The sequence below is a fragment of the Argiope bruennichi genome, chromosome 2, assembly GCF_947563725.1.
Source record: "Argiope bruennichi chromosome 2, qqArgBrue1.1, whole genome shotgun sequence".
Classification (NCBI taxonomy): Eukaryota; Metazoa; Arthropoda; class Arachnida; order Araneae; family Araneidae; genus Argiope; species Argiope bruennichi.
The window spans coordinates 106,221,900-106,239,860 of NC_079152.1; the positions used below are offsets into that span (position 1 = coordinate 106,221,900).

At 32.7% G+C, this 17,961-nt stretch overlaps 1 protein-coding gene across 1 annotated transcript; it reads left to right on the plus strand.

Annotated features, from left to right (window-relative positions):
• The first annotated feature begins 555 nt into the window (after window positions 1–555).
• On the plus strand, window positions 556–17,373 carry LOC129962273 (uncharacterized). The gene is made up of 4 exons (XM_056076019.1): window positions 556–1,579; window positions 1,681–4,197; window positions 11,905–11,924; window positions 17,095–17,373. Exons 1-4 carry the CDS (start codon window positions 556–558, stop codon window positions 17,371–17,373), a joined length of 3,840 nt encoding a protein of 1,279 aa, XP_055931994.1.
• Window positions 17,374–17,961: the final 588 nt, after the last annotated feature.

The window sequence follows — 17,961 nt, forward strand, 5'->3', positions numbered from 1 at the left end:
CTTGACCGATTTTGATGAAATTTTTTGTGCTTATCCGGTATCTATGAGAATCGGCCAACATCTATTTTTCATCCCCTTAAATGTTAGGGGTAGTCCACCCCTAAATTTTTTATTTTATTTTTTAAACAAAATTTTTAATTTCTATTTTTTTATGATACAACATACAAAAATACATACAATCCTCAATTTTCACCCTTCTACGATCCACCCTTATTTTTTAATAGCCATTTTAGTAATTTAATCATTTTTCCTCTCCGGTCACGTGACACGAGCTTCCAAAAACAACGGATTTTGTGTTGTAAGTATACTTTTTTTTATTTATATCGAAAATGTTGTTGATCTTATAAAAATGTAATTTTAATTTAATTTTATTAAAAAAATGTAATTGAACAATTAAGATTTTCATAGTTTCAATTTTTACAGTGAGCAATGCCAAGAAAACGCAAAGAGGCTGATTTGAGCCGCAGTACAAGTAAAGCTCGAAACTTGCGAAATAGCAGATCCGAAAGAACATAAGAACAAATCCAGCAACAAAATACTGATGCACGTGTCAGAATGGCGCAATTGCATCAAGAAGAGTCAGAAGATAAACGAGCTGAACGCAATGAAGTCAGAAGATTAGAACAACGACAATCACGCCGTTTCACAGTCAATAGACGAAGAACAAATGACCAACAACGACAACAGGTACATCGAGCATTTATATCTGATTCATTCCTGCGTCTAGCATTCCAGTATGAGCCCGATATTGAATATTATGCTCATTCAAAAGTGGTAATTGGTGCTATGGACAAGGAATGTCCGCATTGTCATGCTCTGAAATTCAAAAATGAGCCAGCTGGGATGTGTTGCGCGTCAGGAAAAGTGCAATTACCTGAAATTGAAACACCACCTGAACCATTGAACGGCTTACTTATCGGCACGGATCCAGATTCTAACGTGTTCCTGAAGTCAATTCGAAGATTCAATTCATGCTTTCAAATGACATCGTTCGGAGCAACAGAAATAGTTCGAAATACTAATGCAAATGGTCAACAATTCAATTCTACATTCAAAATCAGAGGCCAAGGTTATCATAAAATGGGCTCACTGCTGCCAATGCCAAACGAACCACATAAATTCTTACAAATCTACTTTATGGGCGGCGAGGATTCCGGAAGCGCACTTGCCAATCGCGTGAATGCACGTTGTGATTATAATAACCTTGATTCACTTTATGCCAGGCGCATCGTCAGCGAGCTAGATGCTCTTTTGAACGAGCACAACGAGTTGTTGAAAATATTCAAATCACATATGCACCAATTACAAAGCGATAATCACGCTATCGTCATTAATCCTGATAAAACACCAGCTGGAGAGCATATTCGTAGATTCAATGCACCCGCTGTTGATGATGTTGCTGGAATCATAGTCGGCGATTGTACAGCTGCACGAGAAATTCTGATTCGTAGAAGAAATAATAATCTTCAGTTCATTGCTGACACACATCGTTCATATGACGCTCTCCAATATCCGCTAATATTCTGGAAGGGACAAGACGGATATTGCATAAACATAAAACAACGAGATCCCGTATCAGGTACTTCATTGATTATTAATTTGATCATTAATCATTTAACAAAACAATTAAATTATTGAACGTAATAAATTTAAATTAATTTTTATGAACAAATATTACAGGAGCTGAAACAAACAAGAACGTTAGCTCAAAGGATTATTATGCGTACCGATTAATGATTAGACGTGGCCTGGACAACGTCATTTTACGATGTCGTGAGCTTTGTCAACAATTCATGGTCGACATGTACGCGAAGATTGAGAGCGAACGACTACGATACTTACGATATAATCAACAAAAGCTGCGCGCGGAAGAGTACATTCATTTGCGAGACGCTATCAACAACAAAGCCGACGTCGCCGAAATTGGTAACCATGTCATTTTACCATCATCGTACGTAGGCAGTCCACGTCATATGCAAGAATATATACAGGATGCTCTGACTTTCGTGCGCGAATATGGACGACCATGTTTATTTATCACGTTCACATGTAATCCAAAATGGCCAGAGATTACATCTTTGCTACTGCCTGGCCAAAATGCAATACATCGCCATGACATTACAGCACGTGTGTTCAGACAAAAGTTGAAGTCTTTAATAAGTTTCATTACTAAATCACATGTATTTGGTCCCACACGTTGCTGGATGTATTCGGTTGAGTGGCAAAAGCGAGGATTACCTCATGCACACATTTTGGTTTGGTTCATCGACAAAATCCGTCCTGAAGAAATCGATAGTATCATTTCTGCGGAAATTCCAGATCTATCCACTGACCAACTGCTGTTTGATATTGTTACAACAAACATGATTCATGGTCCATGTGGTACTCTTAATAGTTCATCGCCTTGCATGGCTGATGGAAAATGTACTAAAAATTTCCCTAAAGATTTTACCAATGATACGGTCACAAATGTCGACGGATACCCAATATATCGTCGAAGAAATCCTGAAAATGGCGGACAGTCATTTATTAAAAATATCATCAACACAGACATTGATATTGACAATCGTTGGGTGGTGCCATATTCGCCTCTGCTGAGCAAGACATATAATGCTCATATTAATGTTGAGTTCTGCAGTTCTGTGAAGAGCATCAAATACATTTGCAAGTATGTCCATAAAGGCAGTGATATGGCTGTGTTTAGAGTGGAAAATACTAATGTGAATGCTCCTCCAGTGAATAAAAACGATGAAATAACGCTCTACCAAATTGGTCGGTACATCAGCTCCAATGAAGCTGCTTGGATTATCTTTGGTTTTCCAATTCATGAACGGGATCCAGCAGTTGTTCAGTTAGCCATCCATCTTGAAAACGGTCAGCGTGTATTTTTCACGAACGAGACAGCGATTGATCGTGCAATAAATCCACCTAAAACTACACTCACTGCATTTTTTGAATTGTGTAATCGTGCGGATGATTTTGGTGCCTTTGCACGAACATTACTCTATTCACAAGTACCACGCTATTTCACATGGACTCAAACAAAAACATGGATGCCCCGCAAGCAAGGCTCACCAGTTGCTGCATGTCTCAATTTATTTAAATCAAACGCCTTGGGGCGATTATTTACAGTCAATCCAAGACACACGGAGTGCTTTTATCTTCGACTGTTGTTGGTTAATGTTACTGGCCCATTATCATTTCAAGATATACGTAAAGTGAATGGGCAACAATATCCAACGTATAAAGATGCATGCCTTGCACTCGGCTTGCTGGAAGACGACAACCAGTGGGAATGCATGCTTGCTGAAGCTGCATTGAACTGTACAGCAATACAAATTCGTCTACTATTCGCTATAGTGTTGACTACATGTTTCCCAGCCCGAGCACAGATATTATGGGAAAATCACAAAGATTCAATGACTGATGATATATTGCATCAACATCGTATACGGTTCCACGATCTAACAATAACATTCAGCGACGAAATGTACAATGAAGCATTGATTGCTATTGAGGATCTTTGCATTGTCATTGCCAACTTACCACTTAGTAATTTCGGTATGAATTCGCCAAATCGAACTGCATCTGATTTAATGAATACTGAAATGAATCGTGAACTGCAGTACAGTACTGTAGAAATGGCAGCGATTGTTGCCCGCAATGTCCCACTAATGAATGAGGAACAAAGAACCATTTATGATCGCATTATGCTCGCAGTTTCAGCTGGACAAGGTGGGTTCTTCTTTTTGGATGCACCGGTTGGAACTGGCAAAACATTCGTTATTTCGCTAATTCTTGCTGAAATACGATCAAATAATGGCATCGCATTGGCCGTTGCATCATCGGGCATTGCAGCAACTTTATTGGATGGAGGTAGAACAGCTCATTCAGTATTTAAGCTGCCACTAAATATTCAGAATAACCCTGACGCAGTATGCAACATTAAGAAACAATCGTCCATGGCCACTGTGCTGAAACGGTGTAAAATTATTATTTGGGATGAATGTACTATGGCACACAAACATTCACTTGAGGCGTTGAACAGGACATTGAAAGATATTAAAAACAGTGACAAACTATTTGGCGGAACTCTGTTGGTCCTTTCAGGTGATTTCAGACAAACACTTCCAGTCATTCCACGTTCAACATACGCTGATGAGATCAACGCTTGCTTAAAATCATCTCCATTGTGGCGTAATGTTGAAAAATTACAGCTAAAAATAAATATGCGCGTTCAAATGCTTCAAGATCCATCCGCTGAAACATTTTCAAAACAACTCTTAGATATCGGTGATGGAAAAGTTGCTATAGATGAAACTGGATACGTAAAATTACCGACCGATTTCTGCACAATCGCTGATTCGCAAGATACTCTCATTGAACAAATATTTCCCCATGTACACACACAGTACATAAATCATGAGTGGCTTGCAGAAAGAGCGATTTTAGCGGCAAAAAATGTAGACGTTGACAATTTAAATCTGAAGATACAAATGTTGTTGCCAGGGAACTTGGTATCATATAAATCTATTGATACAGTTTGCGACGACAGCGAAGCAGTAAATTTTCCCACTGAGTTTTTGAACTCACTGGATTTGCCAGGCATGCCACCGCATAATTTACAATTAACGGTTGGATCTCTAATTATCTTGCTTCGTAATTTGAACCCGCCCCGGCTGTGCAACGGTACGCGATTAGTCATTCAAAAATTAATGAAAAACGTGATCGAAGCCAGGATTTTAAATGGCAAGTTCAGAGGTGAAAATATACTCATACCACGGATTCCTATTACACCTACAGATGTGCCAATTCAATTCAAACGTATTCAGTTTCCGATTAGATTGGCATTTGCAATGACTATCAACAAATCCCAAGGTCAAACGATGTCTGTTTGTGGATTAGATTTGAGAACACCATGTTTTTCACACGGACAATTATACGTGGCATGCTCTCGAGTGGGTAAACCATCCAGTTTGTTTGTGTTAGCTAAAGATGGACTAACAAAAAATATTGTTCACGCTATAGCATTAAGAGATTGATATTGTTTAATAGTGTTACTGTCGTAATTGTTTAATTAATGATACATAATTTTAAGGAATAAATTATAATAACTTAAAAATAATGTTTGCCTTTTGTTATTTTTATATTCCCTCATCGTTCACAGCGCTCCATGCTTATTTCACGCATATACCACATTCTTACATACATACAATATACACATTCTAACATACATACATACTTACAATAAGTAAGCTATTTTTTGTCTACACTAGAAATTACTAGGAAATTATTTATATGGCAAAACAACGTTTGCCGGGTCAGCTAGTATAGATATAAAGATATATAGTTATCCAGATTTACCTCATGTATTGATGAATGAATTTTTGGTAAATTTTTACAAAATGTAATTTTAGCATTCACCAGAGACACAGAAGAAATTTTTTTTAAAGGAATAAGTTTTTTTCCCAAGTTATTTTAAATCAAAAAAATTGCGCCATTTTAGCCGATGAATGGTTCTATTTTTTTCTGAATTTTTACATATTTTTCAAAATTTTTATTATTGAAGCCTCGCTAAAATGTATACAAATAAATGCTTTTAGTATTATCTAAAGATGGAGATTAAACACGCATTAGAATTAAAAGAGTTATTAAAAAATTTATATAAATTTTTCCTTGGACGTGCCAAATAATAGTAAGATACTGTTTTGGTTATTTTTACACTATGATAAAGAAAATCACATTGTTTTCCTGTTGACGAATTTGGGAAAAATTAATGCAGATCTATAAATTTTGCTTAAAAATAACATGCAGAATTTTATCTATCTAGTTTTTGAGCAGTCGTAATTCATATATACTAACTGGATAATGGCAAAAAAATATCAAAAATGTTTGTTTCCTTACAATCAAGCATTTATGATATGGAATAGTATCGCAAACTCGTGATTGAATTTTGTAGCAATTACTTTATTTCTACATAAATGTATATAAATTTTGTAAAATAAATAAACTACTTTTACAACAGCATAATGCTCCTAATAAATAATGAATTAGCTTGTTTCTTGTGTTATATTGAACCGACACATTTGTAATATTTGAATTTCTTAAGTCGGCTTATGTACAGGGTTAGCAAGAAATAAGTCACCCACTTCAGAGGGCTCTAAAATGCGTTCTATTGATCCAAATGAGATAAAATTTGAACTACAGATTATTGAGATGATGCGCTTTACATTTATTAAATAAAGAAAATTAGGGCAAAAATTCACCGTTAGGTGGCGTTGTAATACCGTTAGGTGGCGTTGTACACATAAAACCAGTTAATATGGTTTATAATTGTTCAATAAAGTAAAAGTAAAATTTCTCATTATGGCCTCCTTCACTTGTAACAATATGCTCTAATCGGAGAACTATATTTTCTATAGATGACCGGAGTGAGTCTGCCGGAATATTAATAATATGGCGCCGAATGTTGTCCTTCAGATCTGGTAGAGATGGTGGCCTTTAATGATAGATATTGTCCTTCAAATAACCCCACAACCAAAAGTCGCAAGGGGTAATGTCCGGTGAGCGAGGAGGTCATGCTATTGGGAAATGACAGCGTAAAGCACGTGCTTCTGTGAAATGCTGTATTCACAATCGCTTTACACGACGATCAATATGAGGTGATGTGCCATCCTGCATGAAAATAATACATTGAAGGCATCCACGCTGTAGAAGAGTTGGGATTATAATATCCCTCAGCATATCATGGTACCGTTGTCCTGTGACGGAATAGGTTTGGATTCCATTTGAAGTTATCTCTTCGAAGAAATACGGTCCAATGATAAAGGTAGCTGTAAAACCACACCATATTGACACTTTTTCAGGATGCAAAGGTTGTTCCTGTATAACATGAGGGTTTTCCTCTGTCCAAATTCGGCAGTTGTAGGTGTTAACTTGCCCATTGAGGTAAAAGTAGGTCTCATCACTCCAAAGAAGGTTCCATGGCCAAGTTGCGTCAAACACAATTCAAGCAAGGAACTGAAGTGCAAAAGTTTTGAGGACCTCTAAGTCCCCGTCCTGCAACAGGTCCACATGCTTGATTTTGTATGAATAAAAATGCAAAATCTGCCGTACGATTTTTCGTACAGTTGAATACGGAATATCCAGAACACGGAAAACAACTGGCAAACTCACACTAGTATAGGGCGACTGACTGCTGGCTTCAACGAGCGCGGTCGCAACATTTTCGACACTGGAAGACGGGATTTTTTTCCGTCGTCTACCTGGAAGAATGCCAAGTTGCCCAATTTTTTTCAAATTTCTACATCGTCTTGCGTAGGGCGCCGGAAACATTGGACCTTTTCGCATTTGTTTCGTAGACATGAACTGTAATGCAAATTATGTTTCACATATTCAATATATGCAAATAAATGCCATTTGTGTTACAAAGCCATCTATTGGTAAATTTTTGTACTAATTATTTTTTATTAATAAATGTGAAGCGCATCATCTGAATAATCTGTAGTTCAAATTTTATCTTATTTGTACCATTAGAGCTCTCTGAAGTAGGTAACTTATTTCTTGCTAACCTTGTATTATTGAAAAAAATAAATATTTTAAAAATCAGATTAAATGTATTTGCAATATAAAATAATAGAGAAAACATTTTAATCTCGAGGTTTTGACAGATTAAGAGCATCAGATAACCCTGATTCCAAAAATCATAATTTTAAAATTATGTCTGCTTGTCTCTGAAATAGATAATTAACTAAATAATTTAACTAAAGAGAGAAACTTTTATATGTAATTTTAACCCCAATTTTGTAAATTTCTACCAAAATGTGAACTAAGTCTGTCCATCTGTCCGTATATATGTGAATACATATTGTCTCAAACTACAAAGGAACAATAAAAATGAAATTTGGTTTACAGATGTATCATTAAAAATGCATATGAGTACTAAATTTTGAACTAAATCTGTCAGAAAATTGACCATTTATGAAACTGCACATTCCCGTTTGTGGGGTTGACAGCTCAAAAAAATAAAAAATAAAAAACTAAGAAACTTATATAATTAAAATTTAAGATATTCTCTTCTGACCAAAATCTGTGTCATATTTTGGATGCAATCGGTGGGAGTGTCCAAATTGTGCACTCAATGTTTTTCGTGATATTAAGAAACACAAAGTAAGCCATATTGAGTGGCTACACACGGAAGTCTAAAGGGGAGGCTACTCAAGCTTACGTACTGCTGTGACCTTCGAGAGTTAGTATTTTCCTTTCCACCCTACCCTATCACAGCCCCTCACCCTCTATAAGTTTAAGAGATCAAAGTCATATAGAAAAAAGTTGCTAGATTATTTTTGTACAAGAGAAAATCAAGGGGAATGCACCCCCGATAATTTGTATTCATATTCTTGTATGGCTATCTGCTTTTCACAAAAAAAAAAAAACACTATTAAAAAATAGATACTAAAAAAATTATATATTTTTCTCCTTTTTAGTGCATAATATTTCTGAGATAACGCTGACCACAGCAGTTTGACATGTGTTGTAAGATATTTTGTGATAATGATCTGGAAAAACCCAAACTTAACCTGGAGACATTTCATTTTGGGAATTTTTCTGATAGAGAAAATATAATTCGGGAATACCTCAAAATGTCTGACGCTGAACACACTTTTTCCATTACTTCAGCATTACGATGAAGATGACGCATAGTTTAATAGTGGAACCCCAGTATGTGAGCACTCTGAGTTATACAACTGTTGAATATATTCCCAATTTTTATTATTACGGGATTATTATTTGAAATATATATAATTTGTTCTATTGTAACTTCGGAAATTATTTGTTCTAAGTGTTGTCGATTCATGTAAATTAAATTTTTAATATACATATTATTTAAATAATTAAAATTGTTTTTAAGTAGTTTTTACAGTAATATTATCTATCGCATTTATATCATTTATATTATTATATTTATATTATCTATTGCATTTTTATAGCAATATTATTTATCGAATGGAAGCTAAAAGGAAGCAGAAATTTTCATTTTCTTTCAGAGCTGAAGATAGAAAGGGAATTCAAGCCAGAGAAATGTCTCATCATAAAGAAAAATTTTGTTTGGAAAGTTTACCGATAACTACAATTGCTTAGAAGTTTATAAGTTGAAAAATATTTCTCAGCCTGCAATCTTCACTACTTTTATTAACCTTAACTTGTGACATTATTTATGAAAGCTAACTTCTATCACAGTACTAAATAATAAACATGTGCTATATAACAGAAAATGTCTATGCAACCCTTGTTGTGTTTGTCTTTCTTCATTATTTTTTTTCAGAAATGTTTAGTTTATGACAAATCAAATTTGAAGACATACAAAATATTACTAGCTCTTACTGAATGATGTATTAATCGCACGGAATGAAGACTTTTTACGCAGCTATGTATTCCGAATACTGTACTATGAATTGCTTTCTTTGCCGATATGAAATTTTATCTAACAGAATATGGATTATTGATGTCCAAAACTAATTTTGTTAAAGTATATTAATTAGTTTTTGAAATGTTTGGAGCATATTTGAAATAATCTAAATGAGTGAAATCTTACCTTAAACTGGCTACTCCGACTCACCAAAAGGTACGTAAAAATCTGAATGACAGGACCGCCGCAATAGCAACACTGGCAGGAACTGTGGTTGTGTCTTAAGGGCCATCACCGGCCACGGTATAATCCTTCCCTTGGGAACTGGCTCCTCCTGTCATCGATAGGAGGTGCCAGACCCCTCCCCCCTTTTTTTCTCTACCCAACCGGGTGGCGAGAACCAACCACCATGCAGGAAGCTTCTCATCCTCGATTACGACAAATCCCAGACAAATATATAATTATAAAGTGCAACCCGGGGGGATATAAAAGGGTGTAACAATAAGTTGTTAAAATGTTTTCGTATTGCCATTATGATATCAGTATCATGTCATTGTATATCAGTGGAGTGTATTCAAAAGGAGCATACAAAGAATTGATTATATGAGTAATTAATTTTCTTAGATGCAACTTAGCTGCGCGTTTTCCTTTCAGTATTTCGTCTTTTTTTCTTTTTTTTTTTTTTTTTTTTTTGATCGTGGAAGCTATGTAAATTAATGCTTGTTTAAACTAAACAAATTGTTGGTGCTTCACTCCTCTGCTTGCTAGTTTACTGCTGATACCAATGAGTTCAAACTCATTTTATAACATCCTTCCATCATAATCGATCAAGCGACTTCTCTGAAATAGGGTGGAATATGCATATATGGGCACAAAGTCAAAATATTACTTCGATTAAACGATTAATATATATTTAACAGATAAATATACAAAACAATAAACAAATAAGTTGTAAATTCAAATATATAATACAAAAATTCATTTAATTTTGCAAAGTTACATCGATAACATTATCTTTAAAATATAGAGATAATAAAATGTCGGACACTTCAGTAGATTTTAAGACTGCCGTAGGCCACTCTTTAATTGTAATCACTCATCCCAAAAACAGTCCTAGCCATGTTTACGTGAAGTCTTATAACTGCTCGAGAACAGCTCAGGCGTCCTAACAGAGATATGGAAATGGGATGTTCCCTCAAAGTAATTGATAAACGATTTTAAACCGGAATTCATATAGACTTCGTTGTTGCACATAATTCCTAATAGGAAATATTCACTACTGAAATGTGAAGTTATTTCAATTCTTACTGAAGCGTAATTCTTACTGAAGCGTATTTCTCGCCAAAATTCGAAATCATTTAGATTATTAAAGGAGCTGAAAACGCGAAACTGTATCGAGCAGTGCCTTGGTTTCTCATTGTGGTAACACAGAAGCAAATAAAACGAAAAGCAAATAAAATAATTGTTACATAGTAACTTTGATAGTCACACTAAGGACAATTAATCCACTTTCTCATGTGTTTTAATTTCTGTTTTTCATATATATTTATTTATGTAATAACATAAAGGTTTCCAGTTTTAGAATGTTACTAAGATAATAAGAATTTTAGAAAAATATTATTTTAAATACTTTAGAAATATTTGTTTATTGCAGAAATATTCAACAAGTCTCGAATATAAATATTGCTTTTTTAGAGATGAATTCCTTTATTACTACAACTAAGATCTGATTTATTATAGTCTGTATCAGTTTGTATCCCTTAAAAGTTTCGTAAATTATATATATATATATATTCCTTAAAGTTATAAAAATTTAAATATATTTAAATTTTTTTTATATTTACACTATTCAATTTTCTTATTTGCAAAATTGAATGAAACAGTATACTAATATTTGTGCCAACCTAATCAAATTAGATTATTTTTCTTGTAAAAATGATCTTGTTATGAAACAATTAAAATATTCGATTATGTAGCTAAAATAAGATATTCTAATTCGTATTGTTGAATTCTTACCGTATCAGCATAATCATATTTGAAGTTCTAATATTATTAAAAGCTACTTGTATATCTATTGAACACTCAGAGAAATCAGTAATTTAATTCCTTTACTAACAAATATTCACCTGTTTTAAGCGCTATATATGCTGATATTAGCTATTAGAAAATCATTTTCGTAAAAGATATATTTCTGAGTAGCATTTTGCTGCTTATTACGTTGAAAAAATATAATTTAAAGATAAATTATTACGTCATAAAAAATGTGAAAACAGAAATGTGACGTATTCCTCATTCATTATATAAATTACATAAAGAACTTTAGTTATTATTAATATATTTCGTGAACTGAGAGCAGTTATTTTCCTTAAAGTCTAGACTGTTCCTGATTCATTCCTTTTATATAAAATAATTTCTACCACTTTTAAATTTATTTTCATTTCATAGCAATTCGTTCTATATTCTTGTCATTTCTAATAAACTATTTATTTGTGCAGCAAAGGCTCATTGGGCAAAGGTAAGTTAGAGAAAGAATTTAATGACTTCTATCCAAAGGATAAGGTTTTAACCAGCATTATTCAAAAATTGATACTCCAGTGCCTTCTTATGAAAAGGATTTCTTCCTGACGTCGGGTTTGCTGCTTGAGATTTTTTTGATATCCTCCAAATGTAATGTAAATGTGGGTCAGTTTCTCTAGAAATTCCAAGTCGGAAACATATCAGACTTTTATCACAGGCGCTACTTAATTGTTCCAACGTCTCTTTGACCAACAAATGAATACAAATATTTTTTTATTATGTTCTTGATTTGTATACTTGCCTAGATATGCTAAATTCCGAGGTATAAAAATAACTTAAATCATTTTTATGTAATCAAAAATAATAAGCCCTTTATTAATTATTGAAGATGTTAACACATTATCTTACCTATTAGAAGAGATTCAATGAAATTTTATGTCAGATTGTTTTTAACTGTATTAAGTAACATCATTTTCTTTTTAATTCATTTCTTATTCTTTTTTCTAAAAAGAATGAATTACTCAAAAGGTTTAAGAGTATAATTTTAAGACTCATAGCCAATTTGCAACAAATTTAGTAAAGCGTTTGTGTTTGTTACCATTAAACCAAATATTAAAACCCGTCTCTGTTCAACTCAACTAAAACAATTATCGTCAAAATCTATTTCTAATCAGTTTCTAACTTCTCATATTTAAAATCATGCATGCACAATTGGCAGAAGGTCGAATTATGACCCATTTCTAGCTGTCACTAACAATCGAATTAAAGGCCTTGTCCCGACCTTCAGCCGACCTTCTTCTATCGACGAAAAGCGAAACTGGTACTTTTTTGTAAAGTCATCTTGAGTCATTATGGTGTGAAAGACTTTAAAGTATTTCATTTTTATTGCTGTTTTGTTGTGATATGCCGCTTGATTTCCCTTTTTCTTCTTTTAAATATTTTTTCCCATCTCTAGAAATATTTTTTCTCTCTCTAATCGCCACTGGGTTGCATTATCGCTTATCTCTGGCTTCGAGTTTCTCATTTTTCGGATCTATTTCCATTCTAAAGTCGGCATTTTCGGAGGGTATCCTTATTTTAAATTTCACGATGATATTTGAATTCTTTCTAATATTTTATGTAGTTGATAACTGATAACTTTATTAGGAATAAAAAAAAGGCAATAAATTATTTCAAATTTAATTTTGGTAATTCTATGTTATATTTTAACTTTCTCGTACCCTAAATATAGAAAAGGGAAATATTCGGATGGTAAAAGAATTATGTCTCGAAATTTTGATATTTTTTCGTATTTCCCTCCCTGAATGAAAAAAAAAAAGTGTTTAAAATTATGTCTGTTTTTCTTTTACCGCATTAACTTGAAAATGGAAAGATTTTAAACTGTATCAAATTTTGGTTTAAGTCTGTCAAAGACAAATCTATCCATTCATAAACTTCTGAATACTATAACTCAAAAATTTAACTCAGTAAACATATGGAATTCAGCTTATAGTTTTATCATCAGAGTTGTAGATTTATATCATTCTGATACGGGCCAAACCTGTCAACATGGTGATGCGATTATGTCTCCGTCTGTTGATTCGTGTGTACATGAATGCGATATACCACATAAATAATATCTAATATGCGATTTTGGCTTCCGAACTGGAAATGAATTTTATCAAATATTGAAGCAAATTCCAAAGGGGGATATTTAAAATGCATTCCCAACTTTTTTCATTATAACATCAAGCACAAACACACTAGGACTCATCTGCTTCAAAGTTTAGAAAAAATTGATCGAAAGGAAGGTATCCAAATGGGATACAGTTTTCTTTATTGTATTACAAAACATAAAACGTACTATTGAAAATCAAGCATTTATGTGTTTAAAAGTTGGAACTAATTGGTCAAAAGAAAGATATCCAAAATGTGTTCACAGTTTTCTTTATTATGCTGCAAGGCACAAAACGTACCACTTAAAGTAGAGAGTTCATCTGTTTCAAAGATTGAGATCAATATGTCAAAAGAAAGATGTCCAAAATGTGTTCATAGTTTTCTTTATTATGCTGCAAGGCACAAAACGTACCACTTAAAGTAGAGAGTTCATCTGTTTCAAAGGTTGAGATCAATATGTCAAAAGAAAGATGTCCAAAATGTGTTCATAGTTTTCTTATTATGCTGCAAGGCACAAAACGTACCACTTAAAGTAGAGAGTTCATCTGTTTCAAAGATTGAGATCAATATGTCAAAAGAAAGATGTCCAAAATGTGTTCATAGTTTTCTTATTATGCTGCAAGGCACAAAACGTACCACTTAAAGTAGAGAGTTCATCTGTTTCAAAGGTTGAGATCAATATGTCAAAAGAAAGATGTCCAAAATGTGTTCATAGTTTTCTTATTATGCTGCAAGGCACAAAACGTACCACTTAAAGTAGAGAGTTCATCTGTTTCAAAGATTGAGATCAATATGTCAAAAGAAAGATGTCCAAAATGTGTTCATAGTTTTCTTTATTATGCTGCAAGGCACAAAACGTACCACTTAAAGTAGAGAGTTCATCTGTTTCAAAGGTTGAGATCAATATGTCGAAAAAAAGATATCCAAATATCCTGAGGTTTTTTTTTTTTTTTTCTTCATTTTACTACGAAACACAAATCAATCGGTGAAACCTAATCGAGAAGATCAAGATGATAACACCGCTGTTGATATATATTTCTTTTCGTTTTTTGAATAATTTCAGAAGAATCATAAATTTGATACTCTATTTGAAAAAAAATCAATTTTCCATACTACTGTACTAATTAAAAATTTCCTTTTCATAGTTACCAAATCAAGAATTCAAAGGCTATATTTTCCAATATAGAATATTTTACTGAAGCCAATTTTTATACAAAAATATTTGCAGGAAAGCAAAGGATGTCGGTTCTTTTATCGTCTGTCTACATGGAGATTGGTAACAGAATGTATGTATATATTTATTAAGTTTGAATAACATGCATATATTGCTATTGTATGTAAGTATGGAATAAAAATTATATTAAGATAACAGATTGAAAGTTACTATTTTCTACCATTTTATCATAAATTGAAATTATCATAATAAGAAATATTTATTCGTTGAATCTATAAATCTGTTAACAAATACATACTCAATTAGAAAAAGAAACTAGAAATTCATAATAACACATTCTTAAAAAATGCTTTTATTTGTGTACTGAAAAGTAAAAAAATTATAATAATAATAATTTTATTATAATTTTTAAGCATATAAAATTTAAAAGCAAAAGTAAAAAAATCGAAAAAAAAGTGCAGAATTGAAAAAAATTCTCTAAACTGGAATTTTAATCATATCTATAAAGTATCATTAATTTTTAAAACATTATTTTCTTTCTTGTAGTGGTTTATTTTTCCCGCAGCATAATTTACACTAGGTAGCATTTATAAAATTGTGATTTCACCTGCTTGTTTTCGTTATCAAAATAGGATTTTTACCATTTCAATCCCTACTAATAATAAAAGTGTGTGTGTGTGTGTGTTACACTGTAGATGACAGATCGTTTGATCACAATCAATGTTATATTTAGAATGCATACTTGTGGTAGAGTGTATGTGTTGTGGTATGTGTTTAAATGCATAAGTGTGGAAAGGTTTTTTTTATTTGAATTAATTAAATTTTTAATGAAATTGTGGTGTTTTCCCGTTGTTTTTTTTTTTTTTTTGGAGAATATTATTGAGAAAACTAATTTTAAAACTTTAAAAAGTTTTTTTTTTTATTTTTTGTTTAATTTTAAACAATAAATTTTATTTTTTCTAGAAATTTCAAACAATTTTCCTTGTTTTATCAAATATATAATCGCCTGTTTTTTTTTTATGTAGATGAAAATGTACAGAAGAAAGAACAAGAAAGGTACATTTAAACCTGTTATGTTTACTTGAAGAATAAAATAACAAAGTTTCTCTGCAAAGTTAGAGACAGTTACGCTAGAGTAAAATAGTTACTAGACAGTTACACTTTAACAATATTATAATACCACGGGACTGGGCTTCTTTAGAATGGTCTATAAAAATTACTGTTGCTTTTTATGACTACATAATAATTTATTTGATAGTGAAGATTGAGGTCTGGGTGAAATGACTTGAAGACATATGTTTTCTTTTATGTGGTTTATTGGTAACATCAACAACAAAAGGCACGTGAGTGCGCCATAGTGTAGTAGGTCTAGAGAACTACACATAAAATTTCTCTGGAGAGAGAGAGAGAGCCGAGATCCCCCCCCCAGTACAGGAATCAAATTCGCTTCTGTTGGAAAAAAATACTAACATCAACAGGGAGACTACGTGATATTTATATGATTGTCAGCTAGCTCCGCCCAGGAAGACCACGTGGTTGACTGACTTCTTAACGTACTGCCCCCAGATGAACCAAGGGGTTCATCAAAATTTCAAAGAGTAAATAATTATACTTATAATTCATGAACTGTAAATTTAACTTCAAGAAAGTTACCAAGTAATTATAAAAAAAATACTAAACAATAATTAAATTCAAGAGTACATATCAAAAAGTACATATTGCAAGAGAAAATATGATAAAAACATACTGCAAGAAAATATGATTAAAAACATACTGCAAGAAAATATTATAAAAACATACTGCAAGAGAAAATATGATAAAAAACATACCGCAAGGAAAATATGATAAAAGCATACAGCAAGAAAATATGATAAAAAACATAATGTAAAGAAAAATAATATATGAAAAAAACATTTCAAATATAAATACAAATATACATTTAAATAACAAATATGCATCTCAAATAATAAAATATATACTTTAAACAATATTCAATAACGTTACTAGCTAAATAATTAATATTCCAGAAATTAAGTACATGATACATATAATGAAATTATTATTACAATTTTAATTCTTAGTCTTGGATTTCTAACTTATACAACAATTGCACAGGACGTTTAATAGTTGATGACTCAATATGTGGTCAAAGAACTCAATCACATTGCGAGACAGATCGAGGTTTTTCAATTTTGGGAGATTCTCGATAACATTGAAGTCAATTTTAGCTATCTGATTGTAAGACAGATTCAAAGTTATCAGCTCTCTCATGGCCATGGGGAAGAAATCAATTCCGAATGTACTTAATTTTCCATAATTGAAATGAAACTCCTTCAAGTTGCTTTTGCATCCAGTCCAAGGACTCTTGTTGCCTCATCCAGCATCACTCAAAGAGCATATCTGCTCCAAAGATGAACTGTTCCTTACTCTGAAACTTATGGTTACAGTATTCTTGCAGTTTATTTTCCAGTCGCACGCAAAACAAGATGACAAAGTAGAATCAATAATTTCTTTTTCTTTGATTTTGAGTAGCGTTATCCAATCAGCAGGCAAAACTTTCTACGATTCTCCTGCAGAATCAAGCAAGAGAGCTTTCCAGAAAAAATCATACAAATAAAAGTGGTCAATTTACATGGACATTAAAGCTGGAAAAATAGAATTCAAGGCCTTCGTATCATCCAGCCGGTAGCAGTTTACAATAGTAATGATGTTTCTCCTATGAATGTGTATATTAGTACTTCTGCAAAGGTACATTTCTTTTCTTGAAAGGCATATTGATTCTCCCAATGCTGATATGGCGAAGAACACCGTAAAAAGGATAAGGCGAAACATCTTAAAAGATCTGCAAAGATCCTTATCTTGCTTACTCCTGACATCATAAATTATTCTAGTTTTTGTACTGGAAGAAGTTTTACGTTGCAAAGGTGCTTCACGTCGTTCGTTCTTGATTTTAAGTTCTTTCCTGAAATGATATAAATTATCCCTGGATTTATTTTCCGTGGTCTTATCGAGCAAGAAAGAATCTACCTCACATAAATGTTTCAGATCAGTTTCCATTACAGCACAAGATACAATAAACACGGAAGAATGTTTTCTTTCCTGCAAGTCTGGCATTTGACCTATCACCGTGTCACCAAAAAGTGTCGGCTGCAAGAACACGTTTTTATTTATTTTTCTTGTTTCTCACCTTAGAACATTGCACAGG